General features: G+C 35.6%; 1 protein-coding gene across 4 annotated transcripts in view; it reads right to left on the bottom strand.

The window, feature by feature from the left end:
* The window catches only part of LOC123557272 (nucleolar protein dao-5-like), a 78,102-nt gene extending 53,489 nt beyond the window's left edge, over nt 1-24,613 (bottom strand). For 3 of the 4 annotated variants that reach the window (XM_045348662.2, XM_045348659.2, XM_045348663.2), the window contains exons 1-4: nt 24,553-24,613; nt 7,198-7,660; nt 5,404-5,575; nt 146-290 (exon numbers count right to left, since the gene is read on the bottom strand). In XM_045348662.2, the coding sequence (XP_045204597.2) occupies nt 146-290; nt 5,404-5,575; nt 7,198-7,279 (399 nt within the window). In that variant the 5' untranslated portion in view covers nt 7,280-7,660; nt 24,553-24,613. Of the gene's footprint in view, nt 1-145; nt 291-5,403; nt 5,576-7,197; nt 7,661-24,446 lie in introns of all 4 variants that reach the window. The other variant, XM_045348660.2, reaches the window with a different exon arrangement.
* Nucleotides 24,614-25,909: the final 1,296 nt, after the last annotated feature.

Here is a 25,909-nt window from a genome sequence, read left to right as displayed (position 1 = left end):
CTGACAAACAAAACATTCATGCAATCATGCAATTTTAACAACCATATATATGGCCTTTAATTAATATGTAAATTAATGTTGATTACACAAGATACATGTTTATGTAGTTGGTTCTAGAATATATATTATGTATGTGTTATCTTACCTGAAATGGATTTGTGTCGATATTTTCCATGGAGACAGTTTTATTCTCTAAAACACCTGGTGTCTGTTCCTTGGGTTCTGGCTTGAAGATACTATCCTCAGAAATACTCCGGCTGCCCGCTAAACCAAGGGACTTGGGTCTGAATCTAAAAATGGCATTACAATGTAAAAGCTCATGAATTTTAATGAAAACAAATTAATTCAAAATACACACTTTTCTACATAGCTCACATTATCACAATCTGTGGAGATTTTTTCTATGTGAAATTTCTTTCCATCATGTGCTTTTGGTACTCTTAATACACATGACTGAAATTGCAAAATAACGAAACAATAAAATAACATGTGATGCTGCTTGAAAGTTTTGAAGTTATATAAAAGTTAATTCATCTCTTCATGTGCATACTGTGATCACTATTCTATACACACAAAAAAACACTTCAGTAGCCCAGTGTGACCTTTAGTGGCTGTGGCGGCCTAGGTCAGACAGATAAATCATTGGTGATGAGAGAGACCCAATAATGATCATGTTGTCAATTTGCAGCTCTTAATGAACTTCTCTCCAAAGTACTGGTATTTAGGCTATCATGGTCATCAATTCCATAACCAACACTACTGCCAAACAAAAAAAGTTGCTAGTTTGAGTCCTGGCTGGATTAAAGAGGAGTAAAACAAAAATCTGTTCCTTGATGCCTCAGAATTGTACTCACAATTCAATATACCCAGTACATGTATCTTTATCTTGACTGTCACAAATTCAATAGATTTAAATATGGGCTATAACTTACAGTGAAATCATTTAATTTCATGCACTAAATCTTGTGGGTATTGCCAAAATGGCAGTTTGCGGGAATATAAATTCATGGATTTTAACCCTTCCTAACATAAAATGAAGGGAAATTTTACTTGGCAAATGGTATTTTATTTCATACAAGAGCACCGCCTTGCGGGTGCTGACGCTCATCTGATTTTTTTTGTGTAATAGAAATATTGTCCTACCCATGATTTTCTAAGTCTAAAAAGGGCCATCTCTCTTGCAAAAAGCAGGATAGAGTTATGTTTCTTGATGTACAGTGTCCACTTATGATGGTGAAAAACTGTTGCAAGTTTTAAAGCAATAGCTTTGATAGTTTATGAGAAAAGTTGACTTAAACATAATATTCAACCAAGAAAATGATTTTTCTAAGTCCAAAAAGGGCAATAATTATTGCAAAAAGCAGGATGGAGTTATGTTGCTTGCTGTACAGGGTCAGCTTATGATGGTGAACAAGAGTTGCAAGTTTTAAAGCAATAGCTTCGATAGTTTAAGAGAAAAAGTTGACCTAAACATAAAACTTAACCAAGAAATCTGATATTTTCTAAGTCCAAAAGGGGCCATAAATCTTGCAAAAAGCAGGATGGAGTTATGTTTCTTGCTGTACAGGGTCAGCTTATGATGGTGAACAAGTGTTGCAAGTTTTAAAGGAATAGCTTTGATAGTTTAGGATAAAAGCTGACCTAAACATAAAACTTAACCAAGAAAACTGATTTTCTAAGTCCAAAAGGGGCAATAATTCTTGCAAAAAGCAAGATGGAGTTATGTTTCTTGATGTACAGGGTCTGCTTATGATGGTGAACAAGTATTCCAAGTTTCAAAGCAATAGCTTTGATAGTTTAGGAGAAAAGTTGACCTAAACATAAAACTTAACCAAGAAATCTGATATTTTCTAAGTACAAAAGGGGCCATAAATCTTGCAAAAAGCAAGATGGAGTTAAGTTTCTTGCTATACAGGGTCAGCTTATGATGGTGAACAAGTATTCCAAGTTTCAAAGCAATTGCTTTGATAGTTTAGGAGAAAAGCTGACCTAAACATAAAACTTAACCAGGCAACGCCGACGCCGACGCCGACAACCGCTCAAGTGATGACAATAACTCATCATTTTTTTTCAAAAAATCAGATGAGCTAATAATGACCCAACAACAACTAGAAATACATTCTGCTTGCCCACGGGCAGAATGATGAGCCCTCCAGCACCTTTGGCCTCTAAGTGTGACCTTGACCTTAGACCTAGGGACCTGGTTCTTGCACATGACACTCTGTCTCATAATGGAGAATATTCAAGCCAAGTTACATCAAAATCCCACCATGCATAAAGAAGAAATTCTCCGGCCAAACTTCAATTTGACCTTTGACCTCCAACTGTGACCTTGACCTTTAAGATAGGAAAATGGGGTTTGTGCAAGACACTCCTTCTCATTGAGGTTAACATTCATGCCAAATATAAACAAGATTGATCTATGCATGTCAAAGTTATGGTCCAGACAAACTTCAATTTGACATTTGACCTCCAACTGTCACCTTGACCTTTGAGATAGGAACATGGGGTTTGCGCATGACACTCCTTTTCATTGAGGTAAACATTCATGCCAAATATAAACAAGAGCCATGTTAGACATGGCCAATCCCCCCGCCGGGCATATTATAATTGAAGGCTAAAGTTCCTGGCAAGTTACGTGTCTGAAAGTATTAATTTTGGGAAAAGCTTTGAAGAACCATTTAGTTGTGGTCCACATCAGGGGTTTTAAAGATGTGGAAGAAAGAATATGTCAGTGGTGAGGTGGTTTACTGCTAAATTTTATTAATTTTCATGAACAGTATAGCTGTATGATGTTTTTCTATATGGCTACTGTAAAAAGAAGGAATGGAAAGCTAGCAGGGAACAAGAGTGCCAGAATGTCACAATATATGCCCGTCACAGCAAATTTCTTTATTCTAGCAGCTGTATTTTCAAATGGAATTTTAATTTTGTGGTTGTTTAGTAATCATTGTAAGTCTTTTGTTTTTCTAAGTCCACAAAAAAACTCCTTACCAGGTAGAGATATCTTAAAAAACACCTAAAATTGGAAAGTAACATCCATGTTGTATCACAGAAAAGTGGTCTTGTTTTTTCCCTATGGTCAATAATAAAAATGTTACAATATAAGTTATTTATAGTAACAACTAAGGGAAGTTAATCTTATAAAAAAAAAAAAAAAAATTGTAAGTCCACACAAAAATCTTTACCAGGTAGGGATTGGTCAAAATACACCTCAAAATTGGATGTAGCATGCATGTTGTAATACAGAAAAGTGGTCTCGATTTTTCCCTACGACTAGTAATGAAAAAGTTACAATAAAAGCTATTTAAAGTAACAACAAAGGGAAGTAATTCTAAAGAAGGGAACTGCGCATGACACTTCGTCTCATGATGGTGTATAATTGTGCCAAGTTACATCAAAATCCCTCCATGCATGAAGAAGAAATGCTTCGGACAAAGTCATTCTTGTATCTGACCTTTGGCCTCTAAGTGTGACCTTGACCTTAGACCTAGGGACCTGGATCTTGCGCATGACACTCTGTCTCATGGTGGTGAACATTTGTGCCAAGTTATATCAAAATCCCTCTATGCATGGAGAAGAAATGCTCCGGATAAGGTTTTCATTCTTGTATCCTTTGACCTCTAAGTGTGACCTTGACCTTAGACCTAGGGACCTGGTTCTTGCACAGGACACTCCGCCTCGTGATGGTGAACATTTGTGCCAGGATATATCAAAATCCCTCCATGCATGAAAAAGATATGCTCCGGACAAATTTTTTTAAGAAAATATTATAAAGGGGAATAACTCAAAAAATAGGCAAGGTAGAGTTATTGTTCTTGCACACTGCACTTCCTCCCAATGTGTTCTATCAGTGTATGAAGACTGAAGAAAATCCCTCCAGTACTTTTAGAGTTATGCTCCGGACAAATTTTTTTAAGAAAACAAGGTAAAGGGGAATAACTCAAAAAATAGGCAAGGTAGAGTTATTGTTCTTGCACACTGCACTTCCTCCCAATGTGTTCTACCAGTGTATGAAGTTTGAAGAAAATCCCTCCAGTACTTTTGGAGTTATGCTCCGGACAAATTTTTTTAAGAAAATAAGATAATGGGGAATAACTCAAAAAATAGGCAAGGTAGAGTTATTGTTCTTGCACACTGCACTTCCTACCATTGTGTTATATCAGTGTAAGAAGTTTGAAGAAAATCCCTCCAGTACTTTTGGAGTTATGCTCTGGACAAAGATCGTTGCGGACGGACGGACGGACGCACGCACAGACGGAGAGCATTTCTAATATCCCCTTTGCCTTTGACGGGGGGATAAACTAGAGCTATCACTAAAGGTGATGAATGTACCCTCCGCATGCACTGACACAGTACATTGCAATTTGATGCACACCAGATTGCATAATTATGTGGACTGTATGTATATAGACTGTATGTATACAGTATATAAACAATAAACATAACTATGCAGAATATTTATCTAAAAGAACGTAACATGCACCATGCACAACTAGGGTTGGTACTGATCACTTGTGTGAAGTTTTATTAAATTATGTGCAAGAGTTCGGAAGATTAGGCGCGCACAAGATTGCATATGCAGACTGTATGTACATAGTATGTTAACAAGAAACAAAGTCCCATAACTCTGCAATTTTTGTCGTTGAAAGAACCTAACATGCCCCATGCACAACTACTGTTGTTATTGATCACTTGTGTGAAGTTCCATTAAATTGTGTCAAGGGGATGAGGAGAGATGGGTGCGCACAAGATTGTGTCTATGTATTTAGAATAGTAACAAAAAACAAAGTCCCGTAACTCTGCAAAAATTTTTTCTGAAAGAACCTAACATGTCCCATGCACAACTACTGTTGTTACTGATCACCTGTGTTAAGTTTCATTAAATTGTGTCAAGGTGATGAGGAGAGATTGTGCGCACAAGATTGTGTCTACGGACAGACAGACGGACGGACAGACAACCTGACACCAGTTTACCCCCCCTTACAACTTTGTTGTCGGGGGGTACAAAAAGATTGGTCCATGCATGTCAAAGTTATGGTCCTAACAAATCGGTTAGACACACACACAGACGGATGCACATACACCGACCCGCCAAAAGTGATGACTATATTGAGCTCACCGCAAGCGGGCTTGACAAAAATCAGCCTCCAATGAATATTAAAGATTTCACAGTAACGTCATGACAAATGCATGTATACAAAAAATGTAACTGCATCTTTTCTGGTTTTTCTGCCCAACAACCACTTTTAACCTTGTATCCACTTTCTACCTGTTATACCAGTGACTGAAGACACAAGATGACCCCCAAGGCATTCATTACTTCATTTAAAAGCCTGCAGATGGGTATCTAAACAGAAATGATTTGACTCCTATCAAGCTAATAAAATAAACAGTGTATACCCTCCTTCATCGTCATCATCCGCACCACTAGAATGTTGGTGAAGCGCACCTATAGAATGAGATTTCTGACCACCAGCCTCCTCCGGTTTGAACCGTTTCTTGCTGCTACCACGGAAAAAGTTCTTCATCTTCTGGAATGGCTTAAACTTTTTCTTCTTGTCCATTCTTGGGTCTGTAAAAATGTTAGCAAGAAAATATATATATCAAGGAGCTGTCACCAGGATATACTTAAGAGCTCTGACACTGAAATTAAATTTCTCTTAAACTGTATAAAAACTAGAGCTATCACTAAAGGTGATGAATGTACCCCCCGCATGCACTGACACAGTACATTGCAATTTGACGCACACAAGATTGCATAATTATGTGGACTGTATGCATATAGACTGTATGTATACAGTATAGTAACAAAAAACAAAGTCCCATAACTATGCAGAATATTTATCTAAAAGAATGTAACATGACCATGCACAACTAGGGTTGGTACTGATCACTTGTGTGAAGTTTCATTAAATTGTGTGCAAGGGTTTGGTAGATCAGGCATGCACAAGACTGCATATGCAGACTGTATGTACATAGTATGTTAACAAGAAACAAAGTCCCATAACTCTGCAATTTTTGTAGCTGAAAGAACCTAACATGCCCCATGCACAACTACTGTTGTTACTGATCTCTTATGTGAAGTTTCATTAAATTGTGTCAAGGGGATGAGGAGAGATGGTGCGCACAAGATTGTGTCTATGTATATAGTATAGTAACAAAAAAACAAAGTCCCATAACACTGCAAATTTTTTTTCTGAAAGAACCTAACATGCCCCATGCACAACTACTGTTGTTACTGATCACTTGTGTGAAGTTTCATTAAATTGTGTCAAGGGGATGAGGAGAGATGGTGCGCACAAGATTGTGTCTATGTATATAGTATAGTAACAAAAAAACAAAGTCCCATAACTCTGCAAATTTTTTTTCTAAAAGAACCTAACATGCCCCATGCACAACTACTGTTGGTACTGATCACTTGTGTGAAGTTTCATTAAATTGTGTCAAGGGGATGAGGAGAGATGGTGCGCACAAGATTGTGTCTATGTATATAGTATAGTAACAAAAAAACAAAGTCCCATAACTCTGCAAATTTTTTTTCTAAAAGAACCTAACATGCCCCATGCACAACTACTGTTGGTACTGATCACTTGTGTGAAGTTTCATTAAATTGTGTCAAGGGGATAAGGAGAGATAGTGCGCACAAGATTGCGTCTACGGACAGACAGACAGACAACCTGAAACCAGTATACCCCCCCTCCTTACAACTCTGTTGGCGGGGTGGGGGGGGGGGGGGGGGGGGGGGCAGGGTACAATAAAGCATTAAATCATAAGGTCTCGTAAAGTTCTTTGAAGTGAGGTCATTGTAATGGGGTAATGCAAAACCTAGATTGGTTTAATTTTAACACGACACAAGACCAGAGAGAACCTTCTGTTGTTGATATATTATTAACAATGTTTTTGCACCCTGCAGTTTCAAATAATTTGAAAAATGGATTTGTGACTTGACTTTAACAGTCACATTATCATAATGACTAAGAAATTGGAGCCTTTCCTTGCTCGAGAGAATGATTTTTAAAGGTCAATCTGACTGTCCTATGAAACTCTGGATCTTTCTTTGCTTTTGAGAGACCTAGTCAGGTCATTTCAGGCAAAGGTCTCCTACAGTACAGATGTCAAATGATGTTTGGTAAAGTGCGTGATTGAACTACACAGTGACCACTTGCATAATATATATCTGACAGTGATATTTACCATCTCCAAATGCATCTTCTGCTTCCACTGGTGATGCCATCCCACCACTTACTCCACTATTTATATCCACCGAGGCAGACATTCTGTTACGTCTCCGATCCACACAGTCACTTTCTAAACTTTTTATTTCAGCAGGTGTTTATATATCCATTTCAATTATATTAATCTTTAATACAACATTTCCCATTTCTTACAATACTTTAATGAATTTGTATCTTCACAACACCTTTATTACACTACCAAGCGATTCAAAACATTGAGATCAGTGTAAAATGTTATCATTCATTCGAATGAGTGACTTTGTCATCGAATCCATTTAATTTGCAACTACTACTTGAATGCCCGCTTTGTTTTTCCTGAAGCTTAATCACGTCAATAAATCTTTTGTAAGCGATCCATGAATTAAACTGTTGGTGATGTCATCAAACTTCTAAATTTGTTGATTTACACCGTCTGTACACACCTGTAAGTATTAAAATTGAATACAAACATACATATACACGTCTGTAGATAAATTTCCATTTCCGTTCAGGTAACACTTTAACTTTTTAGTACTATATGATTGTGTTCACTGTGCGTAAAAGCTTTTTATGGTAGCAAATGTTTTGCAAAGTGCATTTATAGTATAAACAAATCAGTTAAGCGTAACATATGAATATAAATCCTTACTATCGACATTTGTACACCGGACAATAACTATCCCCGAATGAAATTAACGCAGTATTACAATCATAAAGTGGATCGAAGGTATACTAATTACTATATATTCAATATGTATCTGTTATGATCAGCACACTGTCTTTTCATTTAAGTTCGGAATTACTTTTATTTTAAATAAAGTAGATATTCTTTACTGCTAACAAAAGGTCGTATTATCTTAAAACCACAATTCAGACTTGCACAAAGCAGGGCACCGAGAAAGAAAATCCGATAATTCTTGCACATTATCAATGAGTCAGAAAATTGCCTTAGTTATAAATAATTCATTAACAATTGTTTTACAAAGATAATAAAACTTTGCCATTGTGACTCATTGAATTACACAATCTTATTTAATTGATTATTTAATCAAGACATACAAATGCATTACATTTTGTCACTTTGGGCGGCATTAGGTCCAAGGAAAAAGCTTAAAAGTGGACTGAGGGAAGTGCTTGGACCTGAGCATCTATGATCTTCTGGCCTCTAATCAGGGAGATATAAGTTTGAACTCATGCTTACAAGAATGTCAACTTTGAAAAATTTGATAAAAAATGTGTTATCTAAAGAAGTCTTCAAGTGAATTGTTCTCCACCTTCATGACATGAGGAGATGTTGTCAGTTAATGAGAAGTGCAGGGGTAATACTAATCTAAAGGGGCCAGTATCAAACTCTTCTGGGTGAAAATAGGCTAAGTATACTATATAAAAATTTTATATTATGTAACTGATATTTATTTCTCCGTACTTCCAAATTTTTTTAGAAGCATTCAGCTAGTTGTAGTATGGTATAGATAGATCATAGTCTTATTAGAGTTTGATACTTCTAACTACTATGTATAGATGACAACTGTTTAGTTTTAAAGTATTATACATAAGTTATACCTGTTTTTGGTATTAAGAATGACTATCCCAACAATGTTGCTTATTTAAAAGATAGTGCCAGACTGTGACAGTATCACAAAATACGCCCGTCATCAACTTGGCCTAATTCAAGGGGCATAATCCAAGAGTGCCTGGGGCGATTTGGGTGGTTATCGTACTTGGCCGAGATATTATGCCCACAAACATTGTCAGCAAGTTTGGTGAACATCGGATGAAAACTGTTCGACTTGAGTGCAGACATTAGGCTAAATTCACAGTTTTTTGAGTAATTCAAGGGCCATAATCCAAGAGTGCCTGTGGCGATTTGGCTCAGTGGTTATCGAACTTGGCCGAGATATTATGCCCACAAACACTGTCAGCAAGTTTGGTGAAGATCGGATGAAAACTGTTCGACTTAGAGAGTGGACAAGGCTAATTTCGCAGTTTTTTGGGTAATTCAAGGGCCATAATCCAAGAATGCCAAGGGCAATTTGGCTGGTTATCGAACATGGCCGAGATTTTATGCCCACAAACATTGTCAGCAAATCTGGTGAAGATCGGATGAAAACTGTTGGACTTATAGAGAGCGGACAAGGCTAAATTCGCAGTTTTTCGTGTAATTCAAGGGCCATAATCCAAGAGTGCCTTGGGCAATTTGGCTGGTTATCAAACTTGGCCAAGATATTATGCCCACAAACATTGTCAGCAAGTTTGGTGAAGTGACTCAGCGATCAGACAAGGCTAAATTTGCTGTTTTTCGAGTAATACAACCCCTGCAAAATGCAGTTCTTGAAATCATGAACACTTCAAACCATTAAAGAACTGTTCATGAACTGTAACCTTCAGCAGTTCTTGATTTGTGTTCATGAATTTTTGGACATGAACTGTCCTTAAGTGTTCATGAACAGTTCATGAACTACTAAAGAATCACAGAGTTCTTGACTTGTCCATGATAAAAGGTTAAAGGAACAATCATGATGTTATTTTCTTGAATCTTTCATGCACTACTCATGACAGGTAGTTCATGAACTAATGAAGAATCATGTTCATGAATGGTTCACTGCTAGTTTGTGAAGATAGAATGGCACAATAAAAACATATAGCAAGAAGTTCATGAACTATTCATGTTCAACAAAATATCAAGAACTATTCATGAAGTGAATTGTTCATGAACTGTTCATGTACATTAGTTCTTGAAGTCATCTTTCACTTTTCATGCACTGTTCATGAACATGGTATTTAAGAATGTTTCAAGAATTTGTGCCATTTTATCTTCACAAACAATTCATGAAGTGTTCATGAACTCCATTCATGAAATATGCATGCACTGTTCATGAACAGTATCGTTTCATTTTGCAGGGGAAGGACCATAATCCAAGAGTGCCTAAGGTGATTTGGCAGGTTATAGAACTTGGCCAAGACATTATGCCCACAAACACTGTCAGCAAGTTTGGTGAAGATCCGATGAAAACTGCTCGACTTAGAAAGCGGACATGCTTTGGACGCCGCCCATCCGCTGCCCGCCACCGCCACGGGTGTTCACATAATACGCCCCACTCTTTCAGAGACGGGCGTATAAAAAAGACAGAAAGTCAGACAACTTTTTTTTCAAGAAAATGTAAATCCTTAATTCTGGTTATTCCGGACAAGCACGTTTTAATAATGCAAAAAAATGATTGCCTTAAAAGGAAATACTATGACAAACTATAGATTTATAGTTTTCTCAGAAGAAAAGTTTAGACCTTAATTTTTTGTACAGAATTTGGCCATTTTATTATTAAAACTTTACCACCCATAATTCATCAGGATGATTTAAACATTTAAAACAAAATATAGTCAGATGCCATGAACTAAATCAACAGTTATAATTTATGACACTATGATTACTCAGTAATCTTGTCACAGGTTTTCCTTATTTGAGAGCCAACTTTCAAACAGGTGTGAAAAAATTAGGCTAATGTTCTAATAATTAAGGTAAATTACTTATGTACCCTCTGTATCAAAATGGTTTAAACTATCAGCTGCTTGAATATGTCCAAACTGAGACTTTACATACTTGTTTTCCATCAATTAAGATTTTTTTTGTAATTGTGAAATAGGAAGGTAAAGAAAAAAGAAATGAAAGAAACCAGTGTTGCAGTCTGGGTACAGAGACCACTTCATCACGGAAGGGCACCTGGATAGAACCACCGACCTTCCATAAGCCAGCTAGATGGCTTCCCCACATGAAGAATTCAACCCCTCGAGCATTAGGCTCGAATCCACATCGGAGAGGAGTAAGTAATTGGAAGTCAATGACCTTAACCACTCGGACACGGAGGCCTATTGTAAATCCATGTGTATGCTTGTCACCATGGCACCAGGGGCTGCAACATCAGCCGTAACTATGGAATTGGTGCCAACTTTGTAGTCGAGATCTTCATGCTAAAATACAGTGGAACAATGCTCATGCAAGCATCGATGGCTCAATCACCTGTGTAGACTTTGGCAATTCATGTGCTCCCTCACTGTTTTCCTAACATTTTCTATGTTTGGATGGCTCAAAACCTTGGATAACTCGAGCATTTTGCTTTGCGACTTTTAGTAACTGTTGTTTTACTGCATAAAAATCCCTTTTAAATACATTCCCCCAAAAAGGTTTAACAGTCTCTTTTCATTATTTTTTTTGTCACCATACTAACTTTGTTCTTAAAAACCACCTGTCCTTTAAATAACTTTAATAAGAAATTCCCTAAACAAACTCTCACGTCATTTATCATACTTGAAACTTGACACAAATACTCCATTACTGACCATTTAATATACATCTAATAGATCTCCCTACAGACACTCAGGTGCTATGATATCCAGGCATTCAAGATACTATCAAAACTTTATTTAAAGAGGATATGACCCAGTTTTTTCACTTTGTCATGCTGGACAGTTATGAACTGAAAATGAAAGTTTCCAGTACTCGGAAGTTTCAAATAAATGCAGTTTTCAAGACAAGACTAAAACTTTCCTTATATGACTTGCAGAAAAAAGTCGTATGCCAAAAAAAAAGGAAGATCGAGGAAGATAAAAACGCTTCAAATTTGTTTGTAAAATATCAATCACAAAATGAACTCCAAATGCCCGATTTTCACCACTAGCAGATTTTCACTTCTAGCCGATTTTCACCACTAGCTGGCATGGTTAATTTAATTAAATATAAGATCTGGTGTTCATGTGTGAGCAAAAGCTATTTTGATCTTTAAAACCAAAAAACTTTCTTTCTATTTCATGTAGTTTTTAACCCTTGTTTTTTACCAGCAAAAATCTTTTTTTTATGTTTTTCAATGTGAAATTACAGTGCTGTAATTATTTTTCAGTAATTCACTGTAAAGTGTAATAAATTATACTGTAATCATGATCACTTTGTGACACCTCTAGGCTAGAAGATCATCCAAATATCCAGGTATTTTGGCCCCAAAATGATCAGGTTTTTTAAAAACTTTGTTGGAAAGTCATCAGAAAAATCGGGGACAATAAAAGTAATCAAAACGTGATTCAATTATTTATATTAACACACTGTGTCATGCTGTGTCACGGACCGTCAAGGCAAACAGCCGATTTGTATCAATCGTTATCGTATTTAAACTGGCCGGTATAATTTTAAAGGTAAAAGAAAGGTTATAAAATGAATTCAACCAAATCTGCTGAGGTAGATCAGATTGGAGAAAACAAATTAAAATATATTAGATATATCTAACCTTGATACGATACATGGAATAAAGGGAGAGGAGCTTTTTTCAAACAGATCAGTCAATCTGGAACAAGAAATGATAGAAAGGTTGAAGTTTTGAATCCCAGTGCAAGCTGAATCCGACGGCAAAACCCTTTACCAAGACTGGTCAGATTAGCACTGGAAGCAGTCAATGAGTGTAGTTTATTTACCGTATACATCCGAAGTTTTTTAATGCCCTCCACCTAGCTAATAAATGGTCTATCCCATATTTTCCAAAATATTTTTTCTCTAAGTTTCGGTTAGAAGTGAATACCAGTTCTATGGTAGTGGTGCTATGGCCGTAATAAATGCCCCCGCCCCCCACCCCCCTTTTTCAAAATAACCCAAGGGCATTTATAAGTAATATAATTATATGTCTCTCAACCTTTGTAAAACAATGTTGTGTGTGTGTGTGTGTGTGTTCGGGTTTAACGTCTTTTTCAACAATTTTTCAGTCATATAAACGACGTTGTCTACTTGTAGCAGTGAGCACATTCCCAACTTTATAGTGCTGCCTCACTGGAATATCACGCTGTAGACACGTGGCATGATACCCCACCCAGTCACATTATACTAGTAGCTGACACCGGGCTGACCATGTTACTAAAGCCTTTGGAAAGACAGGTGACTGGACTCCATGTGGTTTTAATGCCAAGTCCTAACCTAAGTTAAATTATTTGATAGTCACTGTTAAAGTTATAATTATTGTCGTAACTATTACAATACATGTATATTTGTATATAATTCAAAACCACTTCATGTTGTGGTTTGTTGTCAGATGGTAATACAAAATTACCAGCCAAGGCGGCGATGTCACACTTGGATTCAATAGCTCCAGTAATTACTACCAAATACAAACTATGACAAACATTACACCTAACAAAAACAAGAGGACCATGATGGTCCTGAATCGCTCACCTCTTCCCACATGATCCAGTTTTGAGTATGACGTCGTTTTTTCTATTATATGACATAGTGACCTAGTTTTTGAGCTCATGTGACCCAGTTTTGAACTTGACCTAGATATTATCAAGATAAAAATTCTGACCAATTTTCATGAAGATCCATTGAAAAATATGGTCTCTAGAGAGGTCACAAGGTTTTTCTATTATTTGACCTATTGACCTAGTTTTTTAAGGCACGTGACCCAGTTTCGAACTTGACCTAGATATCATCATGGTGAACATTCTTACCAATTTTCATGAAGATCCATTCAAGGGTATGGCCTCTAGAGAGGTCACAAGGTTTTTCTATTTCAAGACCTACTGACCTAGTTTTTGATCGCAGTTGACCCAGTTTCAAACTTGACCTAGATATCATCAAGATAAATATTCAGACCAACTTTCATACAGATCCCATGAAAAATATAGCCTCTAGAGAGGTCACAACGTTTTTTCATTATTTGACCTACTGACCTATTTTTTGAAGGCACATGACCCATTTTCGAACTTGACCTAGATATCATCAAGATGAACATTCTGACCAATTTTTATGGAGATCCATTCACAAGTATGGCCTCTAGAGAGGTCACAAGGTTTTTCTATTTTTAGACCTACTGACCTAGTTTTTGACCGCACATGACCCTGTTTCGAACTTGACCTAGATATCATCAAGATGAACATTCAGACCAATTTTCATGAAGATCAATTGAAAAATATGGCCTTTATAGAGGTCACAAGGTTTTTCTATTATTTGACCTACTGACCTAGTTTTTGACCGCATGTGACCCACTTTCGAACTTGACCTAGATATCATCAAGATGAACATTCAGACCAACTTTCATACAGATCCCATGGAAAATATGGCCTCTAGAGAGGTCACAAGGTTTTTCTATTATTTGACCTACTGACCTAGTTTTTTAAGGCACGTGACCCACTTTCGAACTTGACTTAGATATCATCAAGGTGAACATTCTGACCAATTTTCATGAAGATTTCATGAAATATATGGCCTCTAGAGAGGTCACAAGGTTTTTCTATTTTTAGACCTACTGACATAGTTTTTGACAGCACGTGACCCAGTTTCGAACTTGACCTAGATATCATCAAGATGAACATTCAGACAAACTTTCATACAGATCCCATGAAAAATATGGTCTTTAGAGAGGTCACAAGGTTTTTCTATTATTTGACCTACTGACCTAGTTTTTGATGGCACGTGACCCAGTTTCGAACTTGACCTAGACATCATCAAGGTGAACGTTCTGACCAATTTTCATGAAGATCTTGTGAAATATATGGCCTCTAGAAAGGTCACAAGGTTTTTCTATTTTTAGACCTACTGACCTAGTTTTTGACAGCACGTGACCCAGTTTCGAACTTGACCTATATATCATCAAGATGAACATTCAGACCAACTTTCATACAGATCCCATGAAAAATATGGCCTTTAGAGAGGTCACAAGGTTTTTCTATTATTTGACCTACTGACCTAGTTTTTGAAGGCACGTGACCCAGTTTCAAACTTGACCTAGATATCATCAAGGTGAACGTTCTGACCAATTTTCATGAAGATCTTGTGAAATATATGGCCTCTAGAGAGGTCACAAGGTTTTTCTATTTTTAGACCTACTGACCTAGTTTTTTAAGGCACGTGACCCAGTTTCGAACTTAACCTAGATATCATCAAGGTGAACATTCTGACCAATTTTCATGAAGATCCATTGAAAATTATGGCCTCTAGAGAGGTCACAACGTTTTTCTATTTTTAGAACTACTCACCTAGTTTTTGATGGCACGTGACCCAGTTTCGAACTTGACCTAGATATCATCAAGATGAACATTCTGACCAAATTTCATAAAGATCCCATGAAAAATGTGACCTCTAGAGTGGTCACAAGCAAAAGTTTACGGACGGACGGACGGACGAACGGACGGACGACGGACACCGCGCGATCGCAAAAGCTCACCTTGTCACTTTGTGACAGGTGAGCTAAAACACATTTTTAAGGTTGTCCCACTTTCATACATTGTATTATATAAATATGAAATTACATTTTGATAGTTAATTGATAGGTTATTGATGGGTGACAAGTTGGTATGTGTTTCATTATCCCGCCTGTCACTGCATTACCTTGATTCACCTTTATCAATTATATACGTGATTAATTAACAGATCAATGATTATAATGTATAGACATTTAGTGCCTCCCTGCCAAGTTTTAGTACCTGTACATTAACGACCATATATGTCAACCAATTCATTTGGTATTTTTTCCATGTGTTTTAAAGTTATACCAAAACCTGCACGCCTTGCACATTTAGAATTTTACTGCTGACTGCATGATTATTATCTAGACTTAACCAATAAGTTAACTGGATAAATTTTCAAAATCAGATATTTTTTATTTCAATCCCTTAGGCAGCAAATAAAAGTTGTTTAAACATCCCATGATCTAAACTAACATTTTTATACATGTGTGCCGATATACAATATTTGATACTGTATCAGCCAACCTACCCAGAGGTATTAAGTTCAGACAAATTTAAGTCATAATTAAAATTCACCCAATTTAGAAAATACAAAACTTTGTTGAACTTGAAACTGACGTCTTATCCTAAATGCTGTTATACATTTTAAAACATAATTAACTTAAAACTTCGCCCTAAAACTTGTACTTCAAGAAAAAGTAACTAACGCACTCTTGTGTGGCTCCACTAATAGTAAAAGTATTTACCAATAGAATTATCCTCCTTAATAACTCACAAACACATACCAAAATTCAAAATGTTTTATGGTATTCTAAACCTTACATCTTAAACGCAAGACAAAATGATTTTGGTACTTTCCAAGAAATTACATCACAATCATTTCCACTTATAGAAACTATTTCTTATTCCTTTTGTTACCTTACACAAACATAATGCCGCATAAATGATCAAACGTACCTTGTCGCAAGTACAAGTTGTTTCATTAATACATATGACGGACAACATTATCTCTCTATAATATACAAGACATGTCACTGTTACTATAACTGCAACGCTACATGTCATAACAACAATACACCATGAAAGGGAACATCCTTAAACAAAGTTTTACATTGCAAAAATTTGCATTTAAAGCAAAACAACATGTTATTTTTTCTTGTATCAAAACAAAACACGAAAGAACACATCAGACAAAACAAATACTTGAGAATCTAGCTTTTATGCTTTAAGGGGGGACCATCCAGGTAAAACTGAGTATTAAAATCAGTAAAGGGGTTTGATGTAACTGCAGTAGACTTACAAAGTCTGTTGAGATCAAGTAATCTGTAATAATGTTAATTTCTCTCTTCATACAAACACTGATACATTTTCTCTCTAGGTTAGCGTCAGAAATTTTGTAAATTTTTCCAGAAAGTGCAATTAAAAAGGTTTTTATAGTAGAGATAATTGTTTTGTGAAGGACAGTAACGACTGATGCCAGTCTATAACTGCAGTTTCATACAACTGTATGACAGTGACTTATCCCTTACTCTGCTAAATTTCCATAATGAACTTGTCCATCTTTTAATTTAGACATACTTACAAAAAAATACTGACTGAATGGCAAACAGTGCAGATCTTGATCTGACTGCTTTGATGTGCAGGCTGATCATGATCTACACTGGTCGCAAAGGCAGAATCAATCATGTCCAGCATGATAAGGGTTAATAACAACGACAGTGACTTCATTAGGTGGATGTTTGATTGGGTTAAAGTCATTTTTCAACAGTATATTATTACATTATGACAATTAGTCAACCAGTTCACACCCGAGGTCACCTATTCTCCTTAAAGAAGTGCTAGTAACAGCTTCCAAACATAAATTAAAAGTGGAGACCAAAAGACTTCAAACACATTAGCATTCTGTCACATCATTAAGGAGAGGATTGCTTAGCAACCGAGGTACAAAAAAATGTAGCTGTTCTATTCCTTTATTTTATGATGATTTGAAAGTGCTTGGCATGCTAAAATAACTTTACTTTTCTTTAAATATCACAATTAGAAGAAGTTATAAAGTACATGTAAATTTCTAAAATTTTGTGCCCCATCTAGGGATCAAACTCATGATGTGTTAACTAAATCTTGTTACGTACTCATCAACTTTAGGTCACTGAGTTGTGGCAAGCATTACTCACTCCAGGGGTCCAAATAATATAAAAGTTTCAAAATGAGATCTTAACAAAACTCATGATCTTGAACTAATAAAACATATCAATATTTTCTTTTTGATTTATTAACTTCAGTATTTCACATAAAAACTTTCCATTATCTGCAAACTGTCTGAACAAGTCTGAAGATATAAAACCCTATTATTAAGTATTAAAAGTAACAAATACAAAATGTCAAAATTATAACCCAGGAAAGGAAAATGACGTCAGTAAAGGTTGTGCTATCACTCACCACTAATATTCTTAAATGTTTTCTTTAGTGATTATCTTAGGAAGTCTAAAGATATAACTTATCATTACCTTTAATCAATCAATCTGTTTTCAGCGAGAAAGTTACACAAACTGTTACAAACTTAAAACCGATATCTATATTGTTTTATCCTCAAAGTCACACAGTGCAGAAATGCATTCTATGAATTGTATCTTTTATTTTCCTGATTGTTAAAGAAACCAAAATTATTATGTTTAAAGTGCTTTTTAAAAAAAAAAAATTATTTACAGCTTTTTTCCAGCCAATCAAAAAACAAATCGAACTTTCCTACCAAACTTGACCAAACAAGCCTGTCTACATCTTATTGTACTTACAATAAGGATGTTGCCAAATTAACCTAGTGCCTCCAATTTATCAAATTATTGGGTAATGTTAAATTGTGGTCTTGCTGAACACAAATTAGGTATTTTCTGAAATCAAATTAATAACTTCTGTATTATTTTTCTCTGCATCTGTCTGTTTTAATATTTCTGTTAGTTGGTGGCTACTGCTCTTATCATTTTAACCCTTACCCTGCTAAATTTCTATAATGAACTTGTCCATCTTTCAATTTGGACAGTACCATTGACTGTTAAAAGGGGTGCTTACCAAAAAGATACTGACTGAATGGCGAACAGTGCAGATCTTGATCAGACTGCACGGATCAAGATCTACACTGGTCACAAAGGCAGAATCAATCACGTCCAGCATGATAAGGGTTAAAACAAGACTGTAGTAGTTATAATAAGTGTGTACAATAAAAGTTTGTATGATGACTAAATCATCTTTTAAAATCCCACATTATGCAATAATTCACATGGAAATCCTTAACCATTACCCTGCTAAATTTCTGTAATGAACTTGTCCATCTTTCAATTTGGACAGTACCATTAACTGTTAAAAAGGGTCCTAACCAAAAAGATACTGACTGAATGCCGAACAGGCAGAATCAGTTGTATCCAGCATGATAAGGGTTAAAACGAGACAGTAGTAGTTATAACTAGAGCTATCACTAAAGGTGATGAATGTACCCCCCGCATGCACTGACACAGTACATTGCAATTTGACGCACACAAGATTGCATAATTATGTGGACTGTATGTATACAGTATAGTAACTAAAAACAAAGTCCCATAACTATGCAGAATATTTATCTAAAAGAATGTAACATGCACCATGCACAACTAGGGTTGGTACTGATCACTTGTGTGAAGTTTCATTAAATTGTGTGTAAGGGTTTGGTAGATTAGGCACGCACAAGATTGCATATGCAGACTTTATGTACATAGTATGTTAACAAGAAACAAAGTCCCATAACTCTGCAAATTTTTTTTCTGAAAGAACCTAACATGTCCCATGCACAACTACTGTTGTTACTGATCACTTGTGTGAAGTTTCATTAAATTGTGTCAAGGGGATGAGGAGAGATGTTGCGCACAAGATTGTGTCTATGTATATAGTATAGTAACAAAAAAATATAAGTTCCATAACTCTGCAAATTTTTTTTCTAAAAGAACCTAAATGCCCCATGCACAACTACTGTTGGTACTGATCACTTGTGTGAAGTTTCATTAAACTGTGTCAAGGGGATGAGGAGAGATGGTGCACACAAGATTGTGTCTATGTATATAGTATAGTAACAAAAAAACAAAGTCCCATAACTCTGCAATTTTTTTTTCTAAAAGAACCTAACATGCCCCATGCACAACTACTGTTGGTACTGATCACTTGTGTGAAGTTTCATTAAATTCTGTCAAGGGGATAAGAAGAGATGGTGCGCACAAGATTGTGTCTACGGACAGACAGCCAGACGGACAGACAGACAACCTGAAACCAGTATACCCCCCCTTACAACTTTGTTGTCGGTGGGTACAATAAGTGTGTACAAGACTAAATCATCCTGTAAAATACCACATTATGCAGTAATTCACCTAGAAATCCCTAAACATGGTATTAATCCATTTACAGAGGTACCAAGTTTAATCTAGTTAGTACTTTTGGGCAATAACATAAATCTGATTTCATAGAACATTTTATAAAAGCTATGGTTATGAAAACATTAATTCAAAATTTTGAATGCCCCTTTCAAATCATCAAAAGTGGTGTTGAGCGCCGGTTCAATGAGTTACTATATAGCATTTTACTAAATTAGTAAACAACCATGATCTATATGTTTGAAATTGTAATTCAAATTCATAAGCAAAAATATCTCATATTTCAAAACTAGTTTAGATGAAAGAAATATTTAGATCTTCATTAAAACAAGGTATATTCAACATTAAATGTGTTACAGTCTATAGGTTTCATTTGACTCTAGTATAAAATAGTGGTATGTTCTAATCTCCGGCCTGGCCTGATGATCCCAATTTTCGACCAGGCCAGGTCAGACCCTGCCATGCCATAGTTTTCAATACATCAAAGATCATGTCCAGTCACTGTACCAACAAAAAGAGGCCATAGTTTTCAATGTATCAAAGCTGAAATTTAAAGAAACTGACATTCTGGGACTACAAGAGTGTGACATTTGGACTTTGTTTATTTTTTCATTCCAGGGATATAAGCTAGCTATTTTTATTTAGGGGCCCAGACTGTAATAAAAAAAAATAACATTAGGTATATGGGCATTTTCTCCAACAATTTAGGGGCCCAGCCCAAAATATAGGGGCCATGGGCTACTGGGCCCCTGCTAATTTATGATCCCTGCATTCAGTAGGGGGCTATGTCAAAAATGTCTGCGAGATCTAAAATTAAAAATTTTGAAGTAAGCTTTACCCAAAATATTCCAATAAACAATATTGATTCCAGAAGGATTCACTGGCAGCAGAAGGGTAAAATATTATTGCCATTTATCTCTAGAATGGACATTTGCCAATTTACTACGTACCTTTATGAAGTAAACAAATCAATGCCAGCAATCATAATATTCTTACTTAAACAAACACATTAAAACAGGTTTAATAAATATTAATTATTAATGCGGATAATCAGACGGTGTGTCATGAATGCGCAACCCCTAGAACCCTAGCTCAAAGGTCAAGGTCACACTTAAAGGTAAATAGGAGTTGTTTTCCTGTACGGTCCATATCACTGTCATGCAAAACAGGATTTAAGTATTAGTTCAACAGTATTTCATTCAATTACATCCTTTGCCAGTGGTAACTGAAAATGGGATCCTGGAAAACCTGGGATGGGCTCATGGGATGGGCTCGTGGGATGGAATGGGATGGGCTCAAGGACATGGGCTGAACTTATTTGCCCCTAAAATTTTCTCAGATTCTCGAAGGTTTCTTAAGGTGAACAGTTCTCTATAAAATAAATGGTACTCCTGGGAATTCATGCCATACTGCCAATAAGATCTGGTCGAGAGTAACAAAATGGGTTAATGTATTATTCTATAGGCAAATAACAGTAACTACATTTTCTTATTATTGTTACCATTATTATTGTTAATTCTCTTGATCCAGTCAGTAGTACACTTAATAAAACAGTAATAATTTTAAAGTAATATTATGAAAAATAAAAAACACGTAGAACAATAATAGTTTTAAAGTAATATTATGAAAACTAAAAAATATATACTTCTTGCATATATGTATTTATAAGTGATACCTTTATGAAATAAAAGTAAATTATATAGCGGAAAAAAATGTATTTGAATATCAAAACAAAACATTTCGGTATAATGAAGAATTATGAAGATAAAGGTTAGAATTACATGTATATGTATCACATGGAGAAAAATGATGAATTTAGCAGTTGACCTCTAACAAGTCAGAGAACGAACCTACAACATTAATTTGTTAGATGAAAATTAATTTTGAGAGAAAATCTGGAATGGAAAATAGTCAATTCTGAAAAAAGGTTACCGAAAATAAAAAGAAAACATTAATTGACAAATTTCAATATAAAAAGATGACAGAAATGAATTTAATATATTAGACATATTATAACATATGAAAAAGTGGATTCTCAAACATATGGCAATTTTCAATTTATTGATTATAGATAAAATAAATAAATTTTGATGTTTACATTAACACCAAGAGGACAATAAATGATTATATTTTGTTCAAAACAATTGCCCTTTTTTGCTTTACTTATGATAAAAAATGATGTTTACATTAACACCAAGTGAACAACAAGAGCACCGCCTTGCGGGTGCTGACGCTCATCTGATTTTTTTTGTGTAATAGAAATATTGTCCTACCCATGATTTTCTAAGTCTAAAAAGGGCCATCATTCTTGCAAAAAGCAGGATAGAGTTATGTTTCTTGATGTACAGTGTCCACTTATGATGGTGAAAAACTGTTGCAGTTTTAAAGCAATAGCTTTGATAGTTTATGAGAAAAGTTGACTTAAACATAATACTCAACCAAGAAAATGATTTTCTAAGTCCAAAAGGGGCAATAATTATTGCAAAAAGCAGGATGGAGTTATGTTGCTTGCTGTACAGGGTCAGCTTATGATGGTGAACAAGTGTTGCAAGTTTCAAAGCAATAGCTTTGATAGTTTAAGAGAAAAAGTTGACCTAAACATAAAACTTAACCAAGAAATCTGATATTTTCTAAGTCCAAAAGGGGCCATAAATCTTGCAAAAAGCAGGACGGAGTTATGTTTCTTGCTATACAGGGTCAACTTATGATGGTGAACAAGTGTTGCAAGTTTTAAAGCAATAGCTTTGATAGTTTAGGATAAAAGCTGACCTAAACATAAAACTTAACCAAGAAAACTGATTTTCTAAGTCCAAAAGGGGCAATAAATCTTGCAAAAAGCAAGATGGAGTTATGTTTCTTGATGTACAGGGTCAGCTTATGATGGTGAACAAGTATTCCAAGTTTCAAAGCAATAGCTTTGATAGTTTAGGAGAAAAGTTGACCTAAACATAAAACTTAACCAAGAAATCTGATATTTTCTAAGTACAAAAGGGCCAAAAATCTTGCAAAAAGCAAGATGGAGTTATGTTTCTTGCTATACAGGGTCAGCTTATGATGGTGAACAAGTATTCCAAGTTTCAAAGCAATAGCTTTGATAGTTTAGGAGAAAAGCTGACCTAAACATAAAACTTAACCAGGCAACGCCGACGCAGACGCCGACGCCGACGCCGACAACCGCTCAAGTGATGACAATAACTCATCATTTTTTTTCAAAAAATCAGATGAGCTAATAAATGATTATATTTTGTTCAAAACAATTGCTTTATTTATGATAAAAAATACAGTCCATAATTTTTTTCATTACTTATTTTGGAACCGTAGAAGTACATTCTAAAAAGTCAGAAGACTAAGTGTTGGTAATTATTTTCTTTTTTCCCCTTCTTGGCAGCGAATACAGTGTGAGTCTCACTCTGGGAATTGTAATTACAGGTTGTGTCCCTGTTATCCTTAGCTGACATCTTATTTGCCCAGTTGAACTTTTAATTCATGTTCCTCACTATATATTTTTTTGACCTTGGGCCCACGATCCCATGACCTTCAGCCCATCCCATCCCATGAGCCCATCCCACGAGCCCATCCCAGGTTTTCCAGGCTGCCACTGAAAATCTCTGAAGAAGAATTTTGATTTACAGTAACTAATGACTCTCTGGGGCATTGGTGGTCTGAACAGCTGTTAACGTTATATGTTTGACCTGTAGTGACTTTTAAATTGCAAAAGTCCTGGCAAGTTTTATCCTTGAATGTCCCAAATATAAGCAGTTTATAGTCGTTATATTTTTATTTTGTAAAACTGAAGTACATCTACATGATGCTCCCAAGTCCCAACAGTCTGTAACTGACTATGACTGGGAGGTGACTGCCTGGAGTATAGTTTATACCATTCAGAATGGGTTTGTGTACCTGGACCCCTGGTGATTTCATGAAGCTTGATTTTAACGTTACATCAGGCTGACCTCTCTGAGAGCTGCCGGATTCCAACTGTACATGTCATTTTTCATTGTATCTTAATTAAAAAGTTAAAAGCTTTTTTACAACAAATAGAAATTAATAACACTAATTCAGAAATCAAATTATAACCACACATGTCTTAGAGGATAATACAACACTAAAATGCTTTAAAGTTTCATTTAAATACTAATAAATCAGTTTAATACTTTAATTGATGCTAGATTAACTTACTAAGTGAAGTTAGTACCATTTGAAGTGTTTTGAACTTTTTGAAACTATACCTGTACCTGTAGGATGAATGATTATTTCTTATTGATCAGGATTTCATCTTTTGACAATTACAAAAAAATTATGGCAAAAACTGCTTTGTCCAAAAAATAAATTTTAGTGTTATCAGGGTCACTCAAAATAACCATTTTTGAAAGACCCTGGTGTTATGAATCAGTAAAACAACACAAAAATAATAAGTCAATATTTCATCAAAATGATATTAGAAATTTAATGATCGGTCAACAAAATGGTTCTAACTCTTTCATATTTTGACATCTAGCTCTGCTAGCCTACTGACAAAATGTGTGCTAAAATAACAGCAGATAATTACACCTGCGCTGTCACCTGTGAAAAACAAAACACGTTTTCTTGACAACTTTCATTTTACGAGTACATTTATTACCTTGACAACACTACATCCATCTAAATTTACACCAATCGCACGTTACGACATCCAAACACTCAAATTATTAATAGCAAATCTTCCTGTTACAAAAATAAAATAATACCTGTAATTTGGCACAACAAAACATAAAACATGGCGGATTGTGTCGTCCGAGTACGATTGCGTCACGTGATTTATCATGTGATCCATTGGCGAAAAAAGGTAAACATTATTTTTCGCGCCGAAATGTCAAATACATGGAGGCATAATTGTATTAGACGAAGACTCGGCCTAAAAAATGTTTGATTCCGGTAACATGCGAATTTTTTTTAGGATAGGTAGGTCGGTATTTTTGGGGGGAATATTCCTTTTCGAAAATTATTTTAGTGTGAAAAAATGAATACAAATAAGGGGATTATGCCTTTAAACCATCAAAGCATCAGTTAATTGATTTCTAACATCACTGACCATGTTTAAAGCATAAAAAGTGCAGTTTTGCAACTTTTTGTTAAAAAGTTGGAACAAAAATTCTCCAAGGCCGTAAAAACATTTAGGGTCGGACCAAAAATTTAGGGTAGGTCGGTATACTGGAAACAAACATTTTTAGGCCCTAACTAGAGTGACAATTTTTCATCCTTTTAAACTGTCAAATTAAAATAACTGTTCTCCGTTGATTTGGTATTTCTATATCAAGAGATGTCTCATTCTTGTCCAGTTAGCCAGAAGCCCGCACATTGTAGGAATTACTTACAATGAACATTAAAATTTAAAAAAATATAATGACGAGTTGTAAAAGCCCATCCGTCACGAGTCTGAAATCGCTATCCAATTCCAGACTTAGCATTTGGAGTCTGTCTATACATATACGATGGAACTTTTATGTAATAGAGTCTTATAATCTTCAATATACCGATATTTTACAGATACTTTACGTCAAGACCACAAAACTTGATTAGTAAAAACAATAAAAATGCTGCTCCGGTTCTTTGGAACTCATTGCCAGATGAGTTAAGACAAATAGCAAATTTAAGCCAGTTCAAGAACATTATTAATCCCCTACTGGATGAAAACCAGTTTCGGGGACTATGGGGTTTCCGTCTGTCCGTCTTTCCGTCCGTTCGTCCGCAATTTCTTGTCCGGTCCATAACTCTGTCACCCATAAAGGGATTTTCAACTGTTCCCAATGATGAGACAAGTCATGCGCAAAACACGGACCCTAGCTTAAAGGCCAAGGCCACACTTGCAGGTTAATGGTCAACAGGGTTTTATTTTCCTGTCCGGTCTGTAACTCAATAATCCTTGAAGGGATTTTAATATTACTTGGCATAAACATACCCCCGTAATAAGACAATGTGTTGTGCACATCTTTCAGACCCCTATCTCAAAAGTCAAGGTCATACTTGACAGTCAAATGTTAACATGGCATGAACAGGTCCGTTTCGTGTCCGGTCTAGAATTCTTTTATCCATCAAGGAATTCCA

The sequence above is a fragment of the Mercenaria mercenaria genome, chromosome 5 (assembly GCF_021730395.1).
Source record: "Mercenaria mercenaria strain notata chromosome 5, MADL_Memer_1, whole genome shotgun sequence".
In the NCBI taxonomy this organism is placed as follows: Eukaryota; Metazoa; Mollusca; class Bivalvia; order Venerida; family Veneridae; genus Mercenaria; species Mercenaria mercenaria.
Note: the sequence above shows the minus strand (reverse complement) of the source record. Positions and strands in the feature narration are given on the sequence as shown.